This window comes from Diabrotica undecimpunctata, chromosome 3 (assembly GCF_040954645.1).
Source record: "Diabrotica undecimpunctata isolate CICGRU chromosome 3, icDiaUnde3, whole genome shotgun sequence".
NCBI lineage: Eukaryota > Metazoa > Arthropoda > Insecta > Coleoptera > Chrysomelidae > Diabrotica > Diabrotica undecimpunctata.
The window spans coordinates 43,221,614-43,245,745 of NC_092805.1; the positions used below are offsets into that span (position 1 = coordinate 43,221,614).

General features: G+C 36.5%; 1 protein-coding gene across 4 annotated transcripts in view; it reads left to right on the forward strand.

The window, feature by feature from the left end:
* LOC140436737 (uncharacterized) overlaps positions 1 to 24,132 on the forward strand; it is a 167,799-nt gene that overhangs the window by 123,036 nt on the left and 20,631 nt on the right. For all 4 annotated transcript variants that reach the window (XM_072525801.1, XM_072525799.1, XM_072525800.1 and 1 more), the window contains exons 2-5: positions 6,856 to 7,173; positions 7,583 to 7,871; positions 13,581 to 13,832; positions 19,117 to 19,279. In XM_072525801.1, coding sequence (XP_072381902.1) covers positions 6,856 to 7,173; positions 7,583 to 7,871; positions 13,581 to 13,832; positions 19,117 to 19,279 — 1,022 coding nt within the window. The remainder of the gene's footprint in view (positions 1 to 6,855; positions 7,174 to 7,582; positions 7,872 to 13,580; positions 13,833 to 19,116; positions 19,280 to 24,132) is intronic.

The window sequence follows — 24,132 nt, forward strand, 5'->3', positions numbered from 1 at the left end:
CAGAGAGGTCGTCGGCTCGATGCCCTCCTGCGTTGCGAAAGTAACGACTAGGGGTGGTACAGCGAGGAGAAAACTTCTGTTGATAGGTATGGATGCGGTAACGACAGCCAAGGACGTCGCTGACGCAATCCAGAGTGGTGCTGGCAGCAATGCATCATGCGAAGTTCTAGGGATTAGGCCTTCACGAAATGGCTTAAACGCCACTGTGGAGGTCGATGAAAATGTTGCCAATGTGTTGTTGAAAAAGGATCGATTGAAGGTTGGCTTTGTAGCATGCCTTGTAAGGGAGAAAGTGCCTATCCTGCGATGCTATAGGTGTCAAGCCTATGGGCATACCAGGAATGAATGTAAGGAAGAAGAGCGCAAGGGATGCTGGGGATGTGGCCAAGAAGGGCACATTCTCAGGGAATGCACGGCTAAGATAAAGTGTTGCATGAACTGCAATGTAAAGGGTCACTTGAGTGGGTCGAGAGACTGCCCTAAGTTCAGATATCTGGTCGACGAAGCCAGACGTTGCTCCGGGAGTGGGGCCTAAAGAGGCGCGTATCCTCCTCTCGACATGGTAACTAACTGCAGTGCTGAGCTGAGGATTCTCCAGACCAATGTGGGCAGGGCGAGACTATCACACGATCTCGCCCTGGCTTCCGCCGCTGAGGGGAGATATGATCTGCTCGTGGCGGCGGAACCGAACCCCACGTTGGTCAGGAATCGGGGCTAGTTTGTGGATGATGCTGGTGTCGTCGGTGTGCATATCTGTAATCGCAAATTAAGGGTGTATGGGATTGACGCTCATATGGGCTATATATCAGTGAGAATGGAGAGATTGAATCTGGTCTGCTGCTATATTTCACCGAATATAGTGGTAGGTGAGTATGAGAATAGGTTAAATGCAATTATGGAAGAGGTGAGGCGACTGGGTAACGAGTGCGTGGTGCTCGGCGACTTCAACGCAAAATCTGCTGAATGGGGCTCGCCGATCACTGACACTCGGGGTCAAATGTTAATGGAATGGATCGGGGCACTAGATCTAGTGGTTTTAAACACAGGTTTGGAGCCAACTTTTGTAAGAGGCGATTCCAGATCGTACATCGACGTCACCCTCGCTACGCAGGGAACCGCCCGATGTGTCAAGGACTGGGCAGTACTGACGGAGTATACCGGCACGGATCACCAATTCATCGGCTTTTCCATTGGCAAGACGGGGGACGTTGGGGGTAGACCCAAACCTTGCCTGCCGAGATGCCGGAGATATCAGGTGGACTGGGGTGTATATGATGAGAGTATTAGATGGGAGGTACATGGGGCTCGACGTCTTACACCTTCGGTGGAAGGCCTCGAGCAGGTTATGAAAGCCGCGATGCATATGAGTGAAATTAGGACTGAGCGTACGGGTAGAATGCCTTACTGGTGGAGTGTCGAGATAGAGCAACTGAGAAAAGAGTGCGTGGCCCTTCGCCGGCACTTGACAAGGGCGAGAATACGTCGGAGCGCGGAAGAGGTGGAACGTGTGGATACGTCGTACCGTGCGAGGAAGAAGGAGTTAAATAGGAGGATCCGAGCCGAGAAGAAAAGGCACTGGAGGGTACTGTGTGACAAGCTGGACGAGGACATCTGGGGTGAAGGGTATAAGATCGCAATGAAGCATCTCGACGCCTGTGCTCCGTATGACATGCCATTGGACCAGAAGCTGGAAATAGTCACCGAACTGTTTCCACAAGGACGGTGGCATGGTGTGCGGAGAGACGTCGAGGCTGAGTGTGGGATTCCCTTTACTTTGGATGAACTAGCTGTGGCGGTGAGTTCCCTTAAGTCTGGTAGGGCTCCCGGTCTAGATAGTGTCCCACCTGAGGCGGTTATACGTCTGGGGCGTTTGGAGCCCACGTGGCTTCTGGAGCACATGAATGCTCTTCTTGCCGCGCAGTCTTTTCCGGATCCCTGGAAAATCTCGAGGCTCGTGCTCCTGCCTAAATTCAAGGCAGGAAAATATCGTCCTATTTGCCTTCTTCCTTGTATCGGAAAGCTGTATGAGAGAATGCTACGTTCGCGTATCGAAGAGGTGATTGTGATGTCTGGAGGCCTGTCTCCGAGACAATATGGTTTCTGCCAGGGTAAAAGTACAGTGGATGCGGTGACCGATGTGCTCCGGGCGGCACGGGGAGTTGGGGCTGATCATCGATGGGTCGTCCTGATTCTCTTTGACGTCCGAAATGCGTTTAATACATTGCAGTGGGGTCACGTAATGGGCTCTTTGGAAGCAAGGAACTGTCCTGGGTATCTGAGGAATGTGGTCGCTGATTACCTTTCCGAGAGAAAGATTGTGGTGGAAAATGGTGTGATGGTGGATGTAACGGCTGGGGTCCCGCAGGGCTCCGTCCTGGGTCCGACGTTGTGGAACCTAGCATACGACGGGGTCTTAAACTGCGAATATGGGGAGGGTGTGACCCCCTTCGCATTCGCGGACGACCTTGCTATGCTGGTAGCGGCACGGGACAGGGAGGAACTCTTGCTTCGGATTACGCGTGCGTGTGTACTAGTTGAGGATTGGATGAGTGAGCATGGTCTTTCTCTCGCGGAGGATAAGACGGAGGCTGTAGTACTCAGAGGCTATAGAAAGAGAGATAGGGTGGAATTCGAGTGCGCAGGAGCGAGAGTGGCGCCCAAAAAGTACGTTAAGTATTTGGGAGTTACTCTCCACCAGTGTGGGAGTTGGGGGGAACATCTGAGGGGGGTGACCCGCAGAGCTATTCAGAGAATGGCTGCGCTGGGGAGGATAATGCCTAATATCGGTGGTCCCAAATCCGAAAGGAGAAGGGCGCTCCACGGTGTTGTGCAGTCCGTCGTCCTCTACGCGGCCCCAGTTTGGAGTGAGGCGGTAGAAATACCAACTTACAAGAGGCTCATGGTACGCGTGGACAGAACTAGTCTGCTTCGGGTAGCATGTGCCTACAGAACTGTGTCAGCTGCCGCTCTGTGGGTTATCACCGGCTGTGTTCCTCTACATGTACTAGTAGGTGAAAGGGCAAGGATTCACAGCCGTAGGGGGCGGAACATTGGAGAGCGAGAAATGAATGAGATAAGACTGGCCGAGAGATTAGTCTCAATTGGTCAGTGGCAACTGGAGTGGGAGGCAACACGTGATGTGGCGGAGTGGACGAAGTCACTAATCCCGAACCTTCGAAGCTGGGTGGACTGTGGGCATAGTCATCTGGATTATTATCTAACGCAAATGCTCACAGGCCATGGCTGCTTCCGCAGCTACCTTTTCAGGTTTAGGAGGGCTCAGTCCGATCAGTGCCTTTACTGTGGTTTTTCGGATACTGTGACACACACGATGTTGGAATGTGAGCGTTGGGCGGATGAAAGAGATAAGTTTGTAAGAGAGTGTAACTGCAGAATGTTTGATTCCGTGAGAGAAATGGTGGAGAAAATGATGACGGATGAGTGGTGGTGGACACGGATCCACAAATTTATCAGGGAGCTGCTCTCCTCAAAAGAACGAGAGGAGAGGGAACTCGCAACAGACTTCTAAACCAAGCGAGTAGCAACTTGGTGGGGTTCGGACTATCGCAGGCCGAAATAAGAGTATATGGGAGACAGACGACGCGAGAGAGATGGCAGCCTCGCTAAGGCAGGGGTTGAAAGTCCTTGGTGGTTCGTGTGGATGTAGTTTCCTCAATGAATGTGTCGGAGAAAGAATGGGAATCGGGCGATAGCAGGGCATCAGGAGAGATGTTTGCCCCTACCGGCCCTTCCATCCTGATGTCTGGTGTGACAGAGGAGAGGTTTTTAGTTGGGCGCCGACCGTCTCGGAGAGGTGACGGAGAGAGATGTCAAAGGTCTAAATTCCTGGGGCATCTCTCCCTGGCACGGCTTCGCTAGGGTACTAGGAACCCAACACTACCTGTGTGAGGCACAGGTGTCTGTATGCAGATTTTCCTCCTTCTCTTTAAAGATGTAAAAAAAAAAAAGTCCATGTACGTTATAAGATGGGTATTTTATAACAAATATCGACCAGTTTCGGGATTTTCCTCAAAACTCGACGGTTCTCGAAATAATGATAATATTCCATAATTTTGCCGTTCACTGTATATAACTATTTCTTTTAAGGAGGGACACTTCGCAATTGAGTTTTCCAAAAAAACTGTAAATAATTGAAGTTATGTTTGTTGCTTCTAAAGAACCGTGGGTCTCATTCGATAGAAAGCAGTGTACATCTGTTGTAGCCAAATTAAACACAGTATAAGCACACATAACAACTTTGTCTTATAATATATAGCAAAACATCGCAAATAAAAGTCAGTTTTACTGCTTACATATCAACAGTGAGCAATAAAGTCTTATCTGGGTTACATAAGGCTGTTTGTTTATCTTTTTTCTTTTGTTGTCTTGCTTCTGTTTTTCTTTTCTAGTGTGCTTCATATTCTTCATTTTTATCATGACCATGTTCGTAGGCTATACATAATTCGCGCTGGTCTTTTTTTGGTCGAAATATACCTAAGTTTGGTTGTTAAATTCTACAGTAAACGAACTTTGGCTCAAATCTTCTGCATTTTTCTCTTTTGCAAATTTTATTTATTCTCTAAACACTTCGCTTTTAGATTGAAAAACTGGTTCAAGGTATAATTTTGTCGTAGAGGCTCTACAGTAATGGCTCGGTAATTTTGAAATTGTTAGATATTCTTTTAATACATTTTTACTATGTTGTACGTCAGCAGAAACCCTTTTTCCTGATTTATTAAGTTGCTTATTTTCCTTGGCATGCATTCCTAATTTATGTTCTGCTGACAAATACCAGCTTCTAACCGATCATTCCTTTAATACGAAACTATTAAAGAACATTGTCTTACAAACTTTCCTCTTTTCCTTTTTTTAAAAGACTCCTTTTTTTCTTGCTATACACTACATCAACCTAATTGCAATATATTATTTTCATGCTGTCCAAGATGTATTGATTTTCAAAAGGTATTAAAAATTTGATCTTAAGTAATATCTAAAATTTCTGAATAATTCCTTCCTATGTTCTACATTTATGTGACTTACACCTTGGGCCAAGCTGTCGTTCATTTCCACGTTTTGTTTACTTATACTTTCAACCAATTTTTTCAAGCCTTCATATCTCTCACCGTATAGACGTAATTTTTTTCGCGTTCTCTCTTTTCTCTGCTCCGTTTTTTTTTTCACATTAGATGCTTCATCTGATATGATATTTTATCTGAATTACTTTCTGTGGTTACAATTTCATTTACCATAACATCTAACTAACTTTCGGAACTACCTTATCGTTGGATAATTTCTATTGGAACAAATTCTGGGGGGTCCAGAACTTCACATCGTTCTGTACTAGTTAAGCATAGTGCGGGCTCTATATCAAATATGCCATTTTTTTAAAGTGTGAATTGTTTTGGCGTGCTCTTCTCTTATTGATGATCTTTTCTTCTAACCAATGAGGGACCTTGTCAGAAATGGTTGGAGTTTCTTCAATTTCTATATCGTACGAGTTTTTGCAGTATCGCAAAGACTGCCCTAGAGTGGAAAAGAAAAAGAGGTCGCCCAGTACAAACTTGGAGAAGATCCACCATGGACGAGATAAGAGGCCAAGGAAAGTCTTGGAATGAGGTGAAGGCCTTAGCGCAAAATAGAACCCGATGGCGCGTTTTCACTGAAGCTCTAAGCTCCACTTAGGAGTTCAAGAACCTATATATATATATATATATATATATATATATATATATATATATATATATATACGAGTTTTTTCACGTCGAAGGATGAGAGGAGGTTATGAATTATTGCCAGTTGTAACATGATATTGGGTTCCTTGATATTTTCATGACATTAACGTGTGTATTTTTTAACGAAGTTTTTGACAGGACAAAAAACTAAATTCTTAAAAAAATTCTCATACGATACGAGGTTTTGCAGAATTACCGACGATATGTGGTATCAGTAAAGACCAACCACATGAAAGCAACGCAAAATGCTTTCAATAACGCTTACATAATATTTTATCATTACTATATTAATAAGAAATCTTTTGTTTTTTTTTTTCAACTAAACAAAACAAGATTGTTCCTTTAAAATTTAACGTTATATAAAGAAATTATTTTAGAATTTGATGACTACTAAGTAATTGACGAAAACTAAGATGCTGAAATAAAACAGTTTCAGAACAACGCCACGCCACACGAAACTAGCGCCACAAGATGGCGTTGTCACGGGTAGCGTCATAGAATAGCGGTTCTTGACATCGATTCACTACTCTCGATCGGTTCATTTCTAGTCATTATATATTTACTTAAAGCAGGTTTAAATTAAAAACTGCATGAAAACTAACTAACAAAATATAGACAATAAATGAGAAGTAAAAAATTAAAAAAATATCTGTCATTAAAAGATTCGATTCTTAACGATTGTCAAAATTAATGTCTCATTTTAAAATAATTTTATATAAATACAATTATTAGGTATTTTTAAACGTATTATTTAGTTTATACAATAATTAAATTTGCTACCAAATGATATTTATTTATAATTTATTATTAATATTTTGTCTGATTTTGAGAGGTTTGTCATAAGTAAACAACGTATGCCTTGTTAATACGTTAACAGGTGGCGTTAGAAGCAAACATAATAATTTATTGAATTTGTTTAAAATATAAAAAATAAATGAATAAGAAAGTTACTTTATTTAATTTTAAATATATTATTTAAATTTTAAAAATACAGACAACATAGTCTAAATCTCCGCGCTAGTCTACAATACCGCATACCGCCACTTTTTTATGTTTGTCGCTCTAATCCCTTTGAGCAATGTTAGTTAAATTTAAGATATAATAACTTAAGTATTTGTTCTAGGTAATCATTCTGTTCATATTATCATTGATACCATGGCCAGGGCCCTCGGTCTTCAAGATATCTTGCCCAAGAGATAATGCTCGGATAGTTAGAAAGATAATACAAACAAAATGGCTACCTGTCCTAGACAAATTCAAAGTCACTCTACCTTTAGAATGTCCTTTTCATCCTATGAGGGACATATTCGGACCACAACAAGCGGCCAAGAAACAGCACAGAGCCTCCCAATGGACGTGTGGTATATGCGGGAAGTCTTTCTTCGAGGAAAAATATCTAGATATGCATTTTGACAATCGACACAAAGAATATATAAATATGGTAAGCAGTTTTTTAATTATTTATTTATTACAATGAAAGTCGAATTGCATTTCCATTCAATTCGAGTCTCTCATCGTTCTTCTAGACATGTTTCAAGGTTTACCTTTAATCAGTAAGACTTGTGAGAACACTAAACTGAATCGAAGTTGTTGTCAACTAGAACCGGCTAGTAATATATTTAAATACGCAATCAGTGACCTCATATTTAGCTTTTATGGCAATCATACAATTTTTTATTTCGTAATCCGTGTGGTGAATTTTCTTCTGAAATTAAAAAGCCACTACTGTCTTAGTGGTTTTCAGTGGTTTTAGTGGGTTTCAATCGAAATGATTTTATCAAATAAACTTTATAAAACAATAAAATTTTAATACGAATTTGGCCAACGGTAATAAGATTTTTAATTTATAGGCCGAAGATGCAGTGTGCCTTGCTGATTATTGCGATATTATGAGATGTGACGTCTTGATGACTCAAGATTTCAAATCTGTTTATCCAGAACACGAAAATACTGATATTGAAATTTGGCGAGAAGCCTCTGCTTACTCTAAAGCACTAGCAACATCGAGTCCCAGACACGTAGCGAAATACACCTTTAAAAATGGAAATTATCCTCATTTACAAAAGCAACCACAGTCAGACGTTAATCTTAAGAAACATTGTCACAAAATGGAAACGTCCGAGTCCAATAATAGTAACGGTAAGATATTTAAAAATGGCATTTTTAATTTTATTGTACTATCTTTGTTGGAATATTTGGAATTTTTTAACGAAACATATAATTTTTAATACAATACAAGCCAGTGTAAATTTCAATACACCGTCGCGATGTTTTATAATTAATTTATTTGTTAGACTGGACCTCCTCTCCAGTCGATATCCTACTACCGCGCGGTAAAACTTTCTACCAAACGCAAACGATCATCGTATTGTTAAATCTAGCCGCCAGTGTAAAAACGAAACATAGGTAGAATTCATATTAATTCGCCAAAAACGTACAATTTTACGTAGATATGGAATTAAAAATATTATCTAACTAATAAAATTGAAGAAAATTAGATTTCTAAAAATAAAAATAAAAAGTAATTCCAAAAATAACATAATACTAATATTAAAAACAAAAAATAGAGGTTCAAATACGCCACCTCTTTCTGCAGAGCAAGAAACAAATCTGTTATGCAGAGATACTCTCATATCCCTGAGCAGTTCCGGTCTAATGCTCCCATAAAGATGAATTATTTTGTCCCTCAATTCCGCTAAATTTCGGGCTCTTGTCGATAAACAATTGCTTTCAAATATCCCAAAAGAAAAAAATCATTTGGGGATAAATCTGCTGATCTGGGAGGCAACTTGATCGTACCAAGAGAAGAAATTAATTTATTTCCAAAAATGGTTTCTAAATACTTTCTAATAAATTCTAAATATTTATTGCCCGTTAAATTTTCATCAATAAAAAATGGATCGACGATATAGTCCCCCAAAATACCTGTCCAAATATTAAGTTTTTGAGGATATTGTGTTCGTACTGGAATACTCAAGTGTTTATTATGCCGGGACCAATATTGTACGATGGATTATGTTTCTGATGTAACGAAGATGTCGATTCATCGGTAAACGAAACGTTTTTTAAAAAAATATTCATTTTCATTTTGAATATCCATCATGAGTAGTTAAAACTTTAAAACAACGGTAACCGTTTCGTTTCAATAACCGTTTCGTTTCAAAATATTCCTAACCGTCCTATTCATTCATGTCAACTTCTTCAGCAATAGTTTTTGCTTGAACAAGGATCACTAGTTTCAGCAACACTAGAAACATCAATTTCCCTATTTTGCCGAACTTCGTTGATTATTTTCTCTCGTGGAATATATATAATACGACTATAATACGACTAATAGCTGATTGTGTCGGTCTTGGCATGTCTTCATAGGTACAAGTAAATAAATTTGTAATATCACGGTACGAGTTACTCCCCAAAAACCATGTTAAAATTTGTACTTTTTCTTCGTTTGTATACATGGTTAGAAACACTAGTTTAATTTCAGCTTATTGCATTATAATGAGAAGCAAAGGTATTTGGTTTGCTCGCCCAGTGATGTTCCTTGAGACAGCAAAATCGGTAGATACCTTCGGCAAAAATCGGTAGATTTCGATATATCATAATATACGCCCTTATAAATTTTAAATTATAAACAAGATTTGGAATAATAAATGTGTGTATAATGAAAGTATAAATTAACCAATTCAAATAATACCTAATGAACACAAACAAAATTGTTCTTAATAAAACATTACTATCTGCACAAAAATACAGAATTACGAATATTCCAAACGGAGTTTCAGGAAAAATTGGTAGGCGGAACAACACTGTCGGAACAAACATATTTATTATAAAACATCGCGACTTTTTATTAAAATTTACATTGGTTAATTGCAAATCAGGGAATCTCAGTAATTAAATTAAAAATCCTATGTCCCGTTAAAAAATTTCCCGTTCCCGTTTTTAATTGTTTGCATATATAGAGATATAAGGAATGCCCCAGAGGGCTGGCAAACTCTGTGGGAATATAGCCTTAGCACGATAAGGGTGCACTACTATGCCTGGCCGCATTTTATCCCAACTCGTGGAAACAAATATGGACAACGAACCAAAAAAAATATAATACAGATCAGAGCTCAGGAGTCAGAAATGAATAACTTTTCTTAGCTTGTAATTAAAAACACAAAGGAAATAAAATACACCAAATACTCAACCGGAAAGTTTTCCGAGGGAACAGACTGTGCAAGTGTCAAAAAGCACCTATCTGAAGCTCAAAAAAGGAAGATCACAAGAGAGGCAAAAATACCTGCTGAGACTAGGACCACAAATAAATCACAAATCCGCATAAAACCAATGAGGGAGTACCGACAAAACCTAAGTTTTCCCGCGGCAATAAGAGACCTCGAGAGAATTCCAGAGTCCTGCAGGCAGCGAACCTCCAGCATAGTCAGACAGCTTCAGCAGAATAAACTGTTACTATGTAGCTGCGACGTAGCTTTGATACAAGAAAATCTGGTTTACAAGAGTACAATAAGAGGTGTATCGGGTATTCGTGAAGAACTTATGTAAAGCCGATCTGAAGAAGTCCCGAAGACCTGTATAAATCAAATAATATATTAAAACAATGCCGTTGATGAATCTTTGTTCCAGAGATTTCACGATGGTAAAGATAAAGACCATAGGGGGAGAAAGTATGAAGGATAATTCTCGAATCAGCATAGGTCCCGTATGATGATCCTGAATTACCACCAAGGGAGATAGAACAGCTAGTAAGAGATTGCAGGAAAATGGATTGTAGTTCATTATCGACTGTGTTTGTGATGGAACATGATTTAGACATACGAAATGTAGAACTTATTATTTAGACATACTAAATGTAGAACTTTCAAAACTTAAGAACGAAAGAAATGAAATGAATGGAGAGGAGATGTAAATGTATTTAATAATATTTGCAATTGATTACAGTCGTAAAACTTAAAATATTAACAAAAAAAATAACTACTATTTGATAACAAATAATCACTTAAAGTTTGCGTAAGCAAAAAATAGTTTAGGAATTCGTCAAACGGCACCTCTCCGCTTAGAGTTAATTTAAAACATAAATATAAAATTAAAACATTATAATACATAATATAATATATAATAAAATATAAAAATTATTAAGTATACTCTCTATAAAAAAAACTAAATAAAAACTCATTCATGTTCATGTTGATATTAAGTAAAAAAAAATTAAAACATATAAGAAATGGTTACAATTAAAACATATAATATACACTGCGCGTCATTAAAAAGAAGCCACCTAAAATTTTTCTCATTTTTTAATTTTTACGAACCCTACAAAAAATTTAATGTCATTAGATGTTTGTGTAATGTTTAAGAATATATTCTTAAGCAGTATGCAACCATTTCTTAAGTAAAAAATATCAAAAAAATACTTCTCCCAAAATAAAAATTTTAATGGAAAATTTTAAAAATGATCATTGTAATTTTTGCCATTTTCTTTATAAACATTAAATTAAACTCGTGATTTTTAATATTCTGTATTACAACCTCTATTTTGAATTCCCATTCTTCCATGGAATACTTGGGTCACGTTATGAGACACAATAAATATAGAGTACTACAACTGATCGTCCAAGGGAAAATAGACAGCAGAAGGGGTCCAGGGAGGAGAAGACACTCGTGGCTCCAAAACTTGCGGCAATGGTTCGGATTGTCATCTGCTGAACTATTCAGATCTGCCGCAAACAAAGTCAGAATAGCCATGTTGATTGCCAACGTTCGGAACGGACAAGGCACATGAAGAAGATTCTTCCATGAGCGCCAATCGAAGCTGTTCACGATTTATTGGAGCAGGTATTCAGTTTCATACTGTTCGTATGAATTGGTCCCAAATATGCTTAATCAGGTTCAAATTTGCGCTTTGAGCCGAGAAATTCATTTTTGGCACACTGACGGTTTCCAGGTATTGCGTTACCATCCTGGCTACGTGTGGCTATGTGTTGTCTTGCATGAAAATAAAGTTTTCGCCCACAAACCCAGCAAAAGCCATTACGTGCTCGTCTAGAATTTCGGTAATGTATCGGTGAGCATTCAACGCTTTTGTATCAATAAACACGAGATCAGTACGGCCTTCGAATGAAATGCCTGCCTAAAACATTACTGAGTCTCCTCCAAAAATCAACGCGTAATTGTCAAACACAAGCAGCAGATCGTTTCCCACGTCTTCTGTACGTTTTAATGCGACCGTCTGAGACATAAAGAACCATCCTGGACTCATCACTAAACAAAACATTTTTCCAATCTTTTATCCTTCAATATTCGTGGTCTCTAGCAAACTTAAGTCGGTTTTTTCGATGTGCTGCTGTTAACAAAGGTCCTGTTGCTGGGCAGCGAGCCCTTAAACCAAATTTCCTTAACCTTTTTCACTTTTCCTTCTTTCCTAATTTCCTTTTCTCACTGTAGAAGTGCTTAATGTCCATCCGTGAGCATATTAACAACGATTTTGGATTACTTTATCTGTAAAGAACCGATTTTGCAAAGAAGCGCGTTGTAAAACACGGTCTTCTCTGGCCTTCGTGATTCTTCTAGCGCCTGATCCTGGTGAGATTAAGTCTCTACGAATGGTTGAAACGTTTTTTGGACCATACAACGACTGACTCCATGCTGTCTGGCCACTTCTCTATGACTCATTCCATTATCAATCAAAGTAACAATTTAAACATATCTAGCAAATCTCTCAGCCATACTTTTAAAATACTAAACCATATTAAAAGTATTTCGGCATAGTGGGAGTTTAATTACAATAGAATAAATTGCATAAACTTAAAATTATTGAAAAATTCTAGGTGGTCTCTTTTTAATGACGCGCAGTGTATAATACTGGATGACACTCAGGAGCCGCATGTTTTTAGAACGCATAGTACGAAGCTTGAGCGAATGAGAGTGGGACAAGCGCGGCGTTACTACCTAGTAGCATTGGACGTTTGCATACGATAAATCAAGATTCAGTGATCACTACGCAGCGGCTTTTTCACACTCACTTTAATATTGATATGCGTGGAGCGGTTACATCTCGCAACAAAATCTTAAGATGGATAAAGAATTTTAGAACAATAGACAGTGTCATGAAAAAAAGCAACAAGGTCCGAAAAGAACAGTAAGAACTTCTTCGTTTGTCGGGAATTAATCGTTTAGAAAAATATTGCATAAGGACCTAAAATTTCACCCCTACAAATTGCAGATTTTCCAGAAATTAATTAAAAGAGATGTTGAACAATGTGTGGATTTCGCTACGAGAATGCAAGTTATTTTGGAGGATAACTTATGTCAGCATCTTCTAATGAGCGACGAAGCTCATTACCATTTGGACGGAACCATTAATAAATAGAATTCCAGGTACTGGGATCCTGAACACCCACGAAATCTCCATGAGCTCTTTTACATTCTCAAAAACTCACAGTGTGGTTTACCATTGGTCTGACTGGCATTATTGGGTCATATTTTTTTCGAAGAGGCTGGCCATACCGTCACCGTTTATTCTATTCGCTACGTTGATATGATCCAAAATTTTTTGATTCCAGAACTACGCAGAAAAGGGATAAACCCATTAAATAGTATTTTCTTACAAATTTCTTGTGTACCATTTGGTATTTATATACTAAAACATAAAAATATTACTTATATTTATATTCTCGTGAGATTCACTGTAATTTGTAAATAAAAACTCTTTCGTTTATATTGATATTAAGTTATCCAAGCAAATTAGCGGTCCATTTTTACTATTAAACTGTAGAGTAGTTAAACATAAGTAACATGCTTCAAATATAAGTAACATTTTATTTTTTAATATTATTCTCTTTTCAGAGGACCGTAATACCAACGAAGAAGACAAATCGCAAAATACCTCCAATAATATATGTCAAAATGATTTAGTAGATTCCGCTCTCCCCGCACCCGATAATAGGCAACAACGAATAGCCGAATTACAAAAACTTAAAGCGCACTGCAAACCTGAAGAATTACAAAAAATCAAAACCAAATGTGAAATACTAGTTAGGGACTGCATAGCTGGATTGCTAATTCAGCTTTCTCTTAAAGATTTCAAGGAAGTTGAGGGTAAGTCGAAAAAGAAGATTAATGTTTGGTCTAATGTATATTTATTTAATTGTTTAATTTTTTAGTCTATAAGTCCTATAAATAGAGGCATATTTATAAAACGACATCCATCGCAGCAGAGAGCTGAGTTCGAACCGGAGAACTGATCTGGTAAGAACAGCCCGGCATTTGAGTATTGAACAAATGCCAACCGCTCGGGGAGTTCAAGCTAGAGTACTGATCTAGTAAGAACTCCTAACCCGGGTCTTGGAGTATTGATCTAAGGCCAAACCGTCCTACACGTCGGCGATCAAATGTTGATTGTTCGCTTTCCGCTCCTTGTCCGTATCGAATAGTGATCGATTCGGCCACCTCTAACCTAGACTAAGTATCAATTAGTGTTCCCCGATGTTTGAGTACTGACCAATACATCGTCCTTTTATTTCAACTTTGCTAGTATCGTCCTAGGTATCAACAACTAACCTTAACTTGTTTTACTGAATTTAGTGTCTAATAGAGCTACCCGTCACATAAGAGGTCCAAATATCTTCCTTAAAAGTGTTCTTTCAAAGACTTCCAGCTTTCTTTTTGTATTTTCTGCCGTCACCCGTATCTCGCATTCACAACATACTATTGATCTGATAATACTTTTTTAGACCCTGTTGTTCAATCTCTAGTGTGAGTTTCGGTAACGTGCGGTGACATTACTACCTGTTAACTTATAAGGACTAAAATCAAAAACTATAAAAAATTGCCTGTAAAAACGATGGTTTCTTTAAATTTAAAAAGAAGAGTTCTATTTAAAATTGTTTTTATCTTCCGATGCATTTTCCACAACACATAATTTTCAACAGTTTGACACTTTTTTATACTTTAGGTCTATTCTCCTATCTTTCAATGCAAATTTGTGTATAACATCGTCGTAAAATTTTGGGTGTTCCGTTAATTGCTTAATGCACTCTTTTTCGATGGATAATAGGGCTAACTTGTATAATATGTCTTCGCTTGTTGAATTTCTTGTAAAACTTTTAATGCGTTTTAATACTGAAAAAATTCGTTCAACTGATGCACTTGTGGCTAGAATGGTTAGTAACATTTCACACAACTTAACCACTTCACATAGGGACTTAATTAAACCAATCAGTAGTGTTTACAAAATTCCACAGATTCCTGGGAATTTTTTTATCACTAATGTCAGTTGTTTCATAAACGACACTTAATTGAGAATGCAAAGCTAAGACATCAAAAGAATTGCTATAATTTGATCGAAGTGAATTAAATGTCCCTGTCCAAAATATTGACGAATTCTAATGTTAGAAATATTAAAATTGCACAATTCTACAAATTTTAATTCGTTAAAATTTTGAAAGCGAAAATTCATTTGCTGTCGCCGACATTATTAATCTGTATTCTTTTTCTTTCAGGTTTTAACCACATATTTTCAGTTTTATCCCAAATATTTTTAAACCACTCTCGTTTTTTAATTATCTTATTTCGAAAGTCATCAATTTGTCTTATACAAAATGTAATGTAATTTGACTTCGACTGTAAAATGTACAAAATTCAATGTAATTTGACTTCGTCTGTAAAATGTTAAATAAAATATCAGTAAATGGAAAAATCACTAGAAAAATATTGAGCAAAAAATTGAAATCGAAATTTTCTTTAAGTCAATGTAAATAACCATTAACAGCAGTAACAGTCTCAGCATCCTATTTTTTTTTATTATCCCAAACGTTGTAAAAAAAGTCTATTAACGAATCACGGTATTAAAACACTCTTTGCACTAAACGTCCATTGTGGTTCGATCTCATCTGAGCAACTTTTGAAAAGCGTTTCTGAACGTGCATATCCAAAGCATGCATTATGTTTGATGATTTTGAAAAATAGAAGGTCAAGCCACTTAGCGTTGGGAAGAAAACGTTAACATCTTTAATATTATCCATGCGTCGAGATAAAACCAAATTAAATCTGTGTGCTAAAAAGTAAACGAAAGTTGCATGTTTAAATGTTTCCTTTTCTTTAGCTTGAAGACCTGCAAACTGACTAGCCATTACCGCAATACCATCATAGATCTAGGCGACAAGCTAGAATTACATTCTAACTTTAAACATAGCCTATGCAGTTCGATAAAACCACATACGAGCATCGCACAACAATGAATAGCTGACTAAAATTAGTTACATCTGTTATTTCATCAAGTACAATTGAAACAAAGGGTGCCTTTGTAATATCATTTTTAACTTGGTCAATTACAATGTCAGTAGTGTATTTAATTAAATCGTTTTGGATTCGGTTTGAGGTACATCGGAAAACTGTCGAATTAATATAATGATTTTTTTAAGGTCGCATTACATTTTGTTACAAAATTTACAAAGTCTATATAATTTTCTCGACTTTATAATGTTCAGTTTCTCTTGGTAACTTCGACTTGAAACCCTTTTTTAATAATCAACACAACAAACACAGTTTTTTACATTGTTCGTAAAGCCACACGATGCTTCTTCAATCGTTCCTTCCATTACAGAAAAGGATAAACAACAAAGAAGAAAAGCAGCACAAAATTTACAATTTTTTTTAACCGTTAGCCGTCAATAATCCTACATCGATTGCTACTAAATAAATAAAGGCGGCCGAGGAAAGGATGCCCGTTTATTAAATTCCCGCGTAATTTAACATGACTCGCGGATGTCAAAAATCCCTGAGCCACGTTTGAAGGGGATAAGTGCGGCTATTTGAGAAGCGCTTCTGTCAACACAGGTGCGGACAGACTCGATGCGTTGAATTGTGTTGCCCGGGGAATGCCATAAATGAATTACTTAGATTAGAGAAAAATTGTTGATAATTAAATATTAATAATATATTTTCTTATACTGAAGTATAGGGAAGCGGAGCTTCAACCACTTTCATGGACCGCACGCCTCTGGTATGTTCTTGGAGCGAAACACATGAGCAAGAGCAAAATAAACTTTGTTTCCCTTTACTTACTGCCCTATTTCACTTTTTGATAATATATAATAATTGTAGTTTCAACAACTATACTAAAAGTAAAATTGTCAAGCAATTTTTAAAAACTGGAGGGAGATCATTTTATTGGGGTTATTAATTTATTGTAACTACTGTTCACGGGTTTTTTATTAATGGTTATTAAACTGGGTTGTAAAAATGATATTGTTTTATTAGCAGTCTTATTTATGTCCTAGGAACTTTTAATAATACTATGGATTATTAGTGTTACAGTCACAACTTTCTGTTGAATGAAGCCTTTTTTGAGTTTTCATTGGTTTACAACAATAATCTTAATCTATACATGTATCTTTGCATTGCTAGATCACCTGATTCTTCTACGAAACTATTTTTTCAGAACCTGTTAAATTTGTTAGATGACCTGCAATAAAAGCAGAAAAATTGTGGTGACTTGAATATTACTTACGCTGTTGCTCGTGCTACTCAATTATTCTTGGTCAATATATTCGAATCGTATGGTTTTACAATGCACGTTGATTCTCCTACAAGAATTACTAAAACAACATCTACCATAATTGATTTATATTGTCTCAGATTTCTCACGCCTTGATGTACGCTCTACAATTATTAATGCAGGACTAGCTGATAATCAAGCAGTATATACCAAGTTTAATACTCTCAACAAACCATCCTCGATAACTCAACGTTTAGGTAGGATTTTTTCCGCTCAGAACTTTCGGAAATTCAAAAATTTGTGCCTGACTTCTGGGTGGCACTTTGCCTCTGTTAACGTTTACTATAATTTCAGTTATTTTTTAGATAGGCTTGTCTGTATTTTTAGTAAGGCATTTCCTTTCATTACAATTATTAAGTCAAAACATCACAAACCCTGGACTACCAAAGGTATCCGCATATAAGCCAAGAATATACGTTCACTGTACGTCCAAAAATTTACTATCAATTTTTTTGTGATTAAATAAATCGCCAAGTACAGAGCAACCTATCTAAAACTTATCAAAACAGCTAAAAAAATGTACTATCAAAATCGTCTGATAAGCTCTAAAAATGTTGCAAAAGAAACTTGGTCCATAATAAACGATCTTCGAAATAAAACTAACACAGCTCAAATATTTGCTCTTTCAAACCCTGAAAATCTAAATGAATACTTCGTTAATGTGAGTAAAAATATAGCATCAACTATTTTGTCACTATTACTACAAGATCCAATTGCCTATCTCCTCAATTCAAAAAATGTCTCGAATTCATTGTTTATAAGACCAGTTGATGAATCTGAAGTGATCCAAACAATCAAAAGTATCAAAATTAAATCTTCATGTAGTACTGATGGACTATCCATAAAAATTTGCTTAAATCTCCCAAAAAATGTGTTGAAAGTCCTGGTCTCACTAATTAATGATTCCTTTGACAGCCATTATGATTCCTTTTCATAAAAGTGGTGAAAAATCGAATATCTGCAACTATAGACCTATTGCCTTACTACCGGTTCTATCCAAAATTATCGAGAGACTTATAAAACCCCGACTTATGTCCTTTCTCGAAAATCACATTTTATCACAAAGTTAGTTCGGCTTTTTATCTAATAAATATACCAGTGATGCTATGTTTTCTGTACTACATCAGGTCTATCAAGCACTAAACAAAAATCTTTGCACTGCCACTGTTTTCTGTGACTATGCCATAGCTTTGGATTGTGTAAATCACGACATTTTAATAAAAAAAAACTGAATTTCTACGGAATTCGAGGTATTTCTTTGAATTAGTTTCAATCTTACTTGGGGAATAGGAAACAACTAGTAAGAACAAATGATATTGACTCTAGTCACAAAAGCATTGTATGTGGAGTACCACAAGGTTCAGTATTGGAAAAAAGGGAAGTATATACACTTCCCTGTCGCCCAAGTCTTTGTTTTCAGTAAGTGTTTTTTATTCTTTATCTTCTTAATTTTGTTTTTTTATTATTTAATTTATTCCATATTCCACTGTCTTTTATGAGCATGCAAATTGGTCGACTCTATCCTTGTTCCTCTCTACTCTATCAGTGTTACTCTCGTACATTTAGCTTATTAATTGTTCCGTATGTTTTTACCAAGCATATTTGTTTATCCTATTTGTTACAATTGACATCCACTTTTCCTTTTCATAGTTTATCCCAGTTTTTTCTTCATACACAATGCTTCTTTTTTTATATAATCGATGCCCAGTGCGCCTCCTTTTTGTCTGAATAGTGCTTATTTGTTGTTGAAAAATCTGAGAATTTGTGGTAAAAATATTTCTAATTATGTATCATTTCATGTCTTAAGATATTTTTAATTTCTAGATGAACTAAACAGAGCAGTATGCTGGTACCTTACTTGTGATAGATATTGGGAAGACTCGCAGTCAGACATTCGAAGTTTTCCATGGGGTCTACTTTGCATGATCATTATGGTTACCTCTTTGGGAATCTGCCTGTGCTACTATGTTATTTGGGTCTTATTTGAGTAAGTACATTTTTTTTACTAACAAGCTATACTTACACCTCTATAAAAATCGGTTACTGCTCTATAGAGGTATTGAATTGTATGCAGTTAAAAAAAAATATTAATAAAATAAGAATCAAGTATAACAGAGCTATAAGTTATAGGTCAGAAAAATTACAATGCGAACTCACAAATGTATCATAAAAAAATAGAACTCAGTATATTTAGTAATTTACGATGATTAAAAGGCAGTTGAAGTATTAAAAAGACTGATAAGGTTGGTAAATATGGCAATGTCAAAAGTCATATGTAAAGTAAAAGTTCTATATCAGAAAGTTCAATATCAGAAACATGGGACAAAACTTTAGCATTGCTAACTATAATTTTGAAGTGGTTTAACAGTTCTTTCTTATCTGGAAATTATAGTAAACACTAAAGATATACTGAAGCATAACGTTTAAAAATAGAAATTATTATGGAGAAGCTATTGTTTTACCAGAAAAACAAAGAAGCTTCAGAACCTTAATACTTTTAGTCGCAATATTTAGATCTAAGACATGAGTTTATTATTCTTGATATATACATACCAAAATAAGAGCAAACCATGTTACTTCCTATATTTTAGATCCATGGATGAAAATTTGAGTTTCATTTGATCCTCTTCAATCAGCATGGCTTTTAGAATAGTGTTATTTAAACAGAAGATTTACCACAGGGGCAATTTAATATACCACGTATTTTTAAAATCGGATATTCATATTTGCTTTGATAAAAAGGATGTTGATTAGAATTCTTCTTCTTATTAGAGCAAAAATTGAGATTCATAATGGCTATTTTTATTTTTGAACTTCCTGCGCGAAACAAATCAATTCATTTGATTCAGTAGATTCATTAACCAAGAATTTGGCGTCTGGCCAACAGATCCTCTATATTCAGCAGGTTCTACAAATCTAAGCTCTTCCTGCCGTTCCGAATGTCTAATCCTTTAGTAACCTTGTGGCCTCACAGAAATTCAACTGTTTCTTTAAGGGTAACTCTCTTCCCTGCATAAAGAACGAACTCAGGATCTGCCACCTCTGATAGGCAAGTCCCGGGTACTTCCAGACGACATGTGAGGAAGTTTTCTCTTTATTACAAAGACGGCACCTTAGACTATCCGTCAATCCAAGCAGATAAAGGTGCTGCCTGAGTCTACAGTGGCCGATGAACATACTGACCACCAGAGAGCATCTTCTACGGTTTAGAAAGAGAAGTTGGGCTGTAATACTTTTGGATGGCCCCACTATGTGGAGCCTAGCCTGTCTCATACCTTTACAGCTGACCCAGGAATCCTGGAACCTTCGCAAAAGAAGCTCTTTGAAACTACCTCGATCGATACTGAAGGGCACTCCAACCACAGGTTCGGGTCCCACCAGCAAAGTGGATGAGCCCTGTTTTGCAAGAGCATCAGCCCGTTCGTTTCCTTCTACGCCTGTGTCCCAATACTCATAATAAGTTAACCCTATTGGTCAGCGCAATATCATCAAGTGCTCTCTTGCACTCAAAAATCAGCTGAGAGCTGACTTTGAGCAAAATTCCAAAGCCCTCAGCGCTACTTGACTGTCAGATAGAGATGGTCCTGTCTCAACATGCCCCATCTATTATAATTATCTCCTGAGAACATACCAGAATTGCAAAGATCTTGGCCTAAAAGACTGATTCATGGGAGCCGAGAGCCTGACCAGAATCATTCATATACTCCTATTTCTTGTAATTATATGAGCCCATGATATTTTTAATACTCTGCAGTATAACCAGTATAACCAGAGTTCGAAAGCCTTAATTCTCTTTAAAATGCGTTTTTTTAATGTCCAAAAGTAAAGTCCCAAGTGTAAAGTCTCAATTCATAAATATATAACATCGAATGGTACGTAGTCTGATTTCCAAATTAAGATTTCTGCACGTAGGAGTGGCATTATTTATGCTATATTGATCACTTGTTTCATTAATCAAAGCTCCCAAGTACTGATATTTGTCTACTTGTTCTATCATGTTACCATTTATGGTCAATATGTGGTGAATATTTTGTGGTCTTTTGGTAATTAGCATATATCTCGTTTTTTGAGCGTTTATAGTAATTTCCGTCTTAGCACTATTCATACTTAAGCTTTCGATTAAATTTTGTGGGTCTTCTATGCTCATTGCAATGACCACAGTGTCATCTGCGCATCGTAAGTTGTTAATTAATTTTCCGTTAACGCTAACTCCCGCTCTGAAATTATTGAGGGTATTTATGAAAATTTCTTCAGACTAAAAGTTATACAAAAGTGGCGATAAATCACATCCCTGTCAGAACATCACAACTCCCCTACAGATCTTCATTCCTTCGGACTGTTGCCCATCAATTTGAACTATGGCACTTTGGATCCAATATAACGTTTGGATTATCTTTATGATTTTACTATCAATGTGCTTATTCATAAGTATTTTTCATGTTTTACTCTATCGAAAGCTTTTTCGTAGTCAAAGCACAAGTGTTTACATCACGACATCGCTGAACCATGTTGATGGCAAATAGTCCTTAATAAACCCTTAACTAGGGATAGAGAATTTTTTCTTTTGTGAAAAGTAGTTTGAAAGATTTTCTATATGGACGATATACATTTTATCGGTAAGAAACGTATTAAATAATCGAAGTTTACTAATATATTTTTTATACAAGAATTGCCACTAAATGAACTGCTTAAAGCTTAAATATAATTTATTTACAATCTGTAATTTAGTTACAATAAATAAATAGTTTATTCATCTACATGTAACTACAGCAAAATGCCATATGATAATTTCGTATTGTTTCATAATTTTATCAAAAATTTGTGAGCTATGGATAAACATAAATAAAATAAATTAATTAATCAATTAAATAATTTAAAATCTTGTTGGAAGGTCACAGAGGATATGTCATTTTGGTCTTTGCTTTGCTTGTGGTCTTATAAAATTCTTGGCTAGCCTGCTATGATGATTTTCTAATCTCTCGTCATATTTTTGTAAGTAATTTTTAATCTCTAATATAACAAAGTATATTGGGAGATTACAAGCAATAGAAAAATTAGTTATACATAAAGATGCATTTTTAATTATGCGAAATACTTTTGATTCTAATCTCCCCAAGATATCTATACTGGACTTCAACAATAATCCCCATCGATATATTCCCTAACTCTATACCGACTTTATGACTGATGTATTTACTAATATTTTGTTGTTCTTCTGTGTTAACCTACGATCGAGGTACATACTATAGGTACATAAATACATATGCATTTTATATGGTCGTTTTGTTGCAATTGGTGGTTATTTAATGACACTAGTGGACATGTATAAGCAGTGCCCCACTTACTGACCAACGTCTTTGGGCGGATGAGTTGGTAACTGATAGGGCACTCTGTTATCCTGGGGTTGAGAAATCGGCCCCGAAGGCGGATGAATCAACATCAACGGCAAAAGAATGCAGAAGGCAAAAGGGAACCACTGCATTAAAGAATCATAGAATACCTTCAGAAAAAACACCATCGAATTGACACATCAATTGAAAACCGTTACTAATCATAGAAAGCGAAGAGGGGAAACATATTTATACCACGAAGCCCCTCAGTCGTAAATATGCTAAAACCTCGTGAAGAAATCCTAGAAAGAAGAAAATGTAGTTTGAGAATATGAACATGGACTGTCAGAAGTCTACTTGTAGCTGGAAAACTTGACAATGCAATTCAAGTTAAGAAAAGAATGAAAATAGATCTACTGGAAATCAGCGAATCATCAGAAACATGTTGTAGGTATATTAGTAATATCCGAACTGAGTAAATATGTGACCAACTTCGTACCAGTTTTGGATAGAATAATATTGCTCCAAATAAATACTTAATCATTTAAAACCAATATACTTCAAAACTATTCCCCGACATATCTTAGCTTTTTTACAGAATCGTCGTTATTTTTAAACATGTGTTTCAATTTCACAAAAGTTGTCCATGATATCCGGATGTGTCTAGTAATATTTACATTTTAGTTTTGTTTTCTTTACTTAATTTCACGGTATGTCAAGAAGACATAGTCATTTTAACTTTAATTTGACTGACCTAGCGTGTCATGACATTTAGATAATATTTTCCGTGTTGTTAACTATCTGAAAACTACTTTGTATCCAATAATTAATCAAATATAGACATTCATTATCATCAGGCCATTTTAAGGCTACTACAGGATATATGCCTCTCCTGTTTAGAGTGTAGGTCTTGTGCAGTATGGATTCCATTTCTTGCCATCTTTCGCAGATCATCTTGCCATTGTGTAGGTGGTTTTCTTGTTTCGTTTATTTGTTCTTGTTTTTCAATCGGTTCGACAACTTGCGTGTCCACCTTTCATCCTTCATCCTTGCCACGTGCCCAGCGCATCTCGATTTTAATATACCAGCTCTTCCCACAACATCTGTAACTCTGGTTCTGGTTCGTAGGTCTACGTTTCTGATCAAGTCTTAATGTCTTGTTGGTAAATTTTGACGTCACTGGGTTGTTTCCAAGTGTGGATTTTGCTTTTTTTTGTCTATTTTTTATATAGATATATTTCAACTTTAACTCGTATCATTCGATTATCAATATCTGTATAAAATGTGTTTAGAGCAGTTACATCTTAGGTAATTTCTCTTTTGTTGCTAATTATATAGTCTGGTTATCAGGGCTTTGCGAAGTCCACCTTTGTTATTATCTTTGGAACAACTGAAGCTTTGTAGAAGGAGAAAATAGGCATTAGTTTATATAATTTTGTTTTTAAAACTGATTAAAACTCTTTTTTTCTAAGAAAATACTATTTTAATAATAATTTTATATTTTTACAAA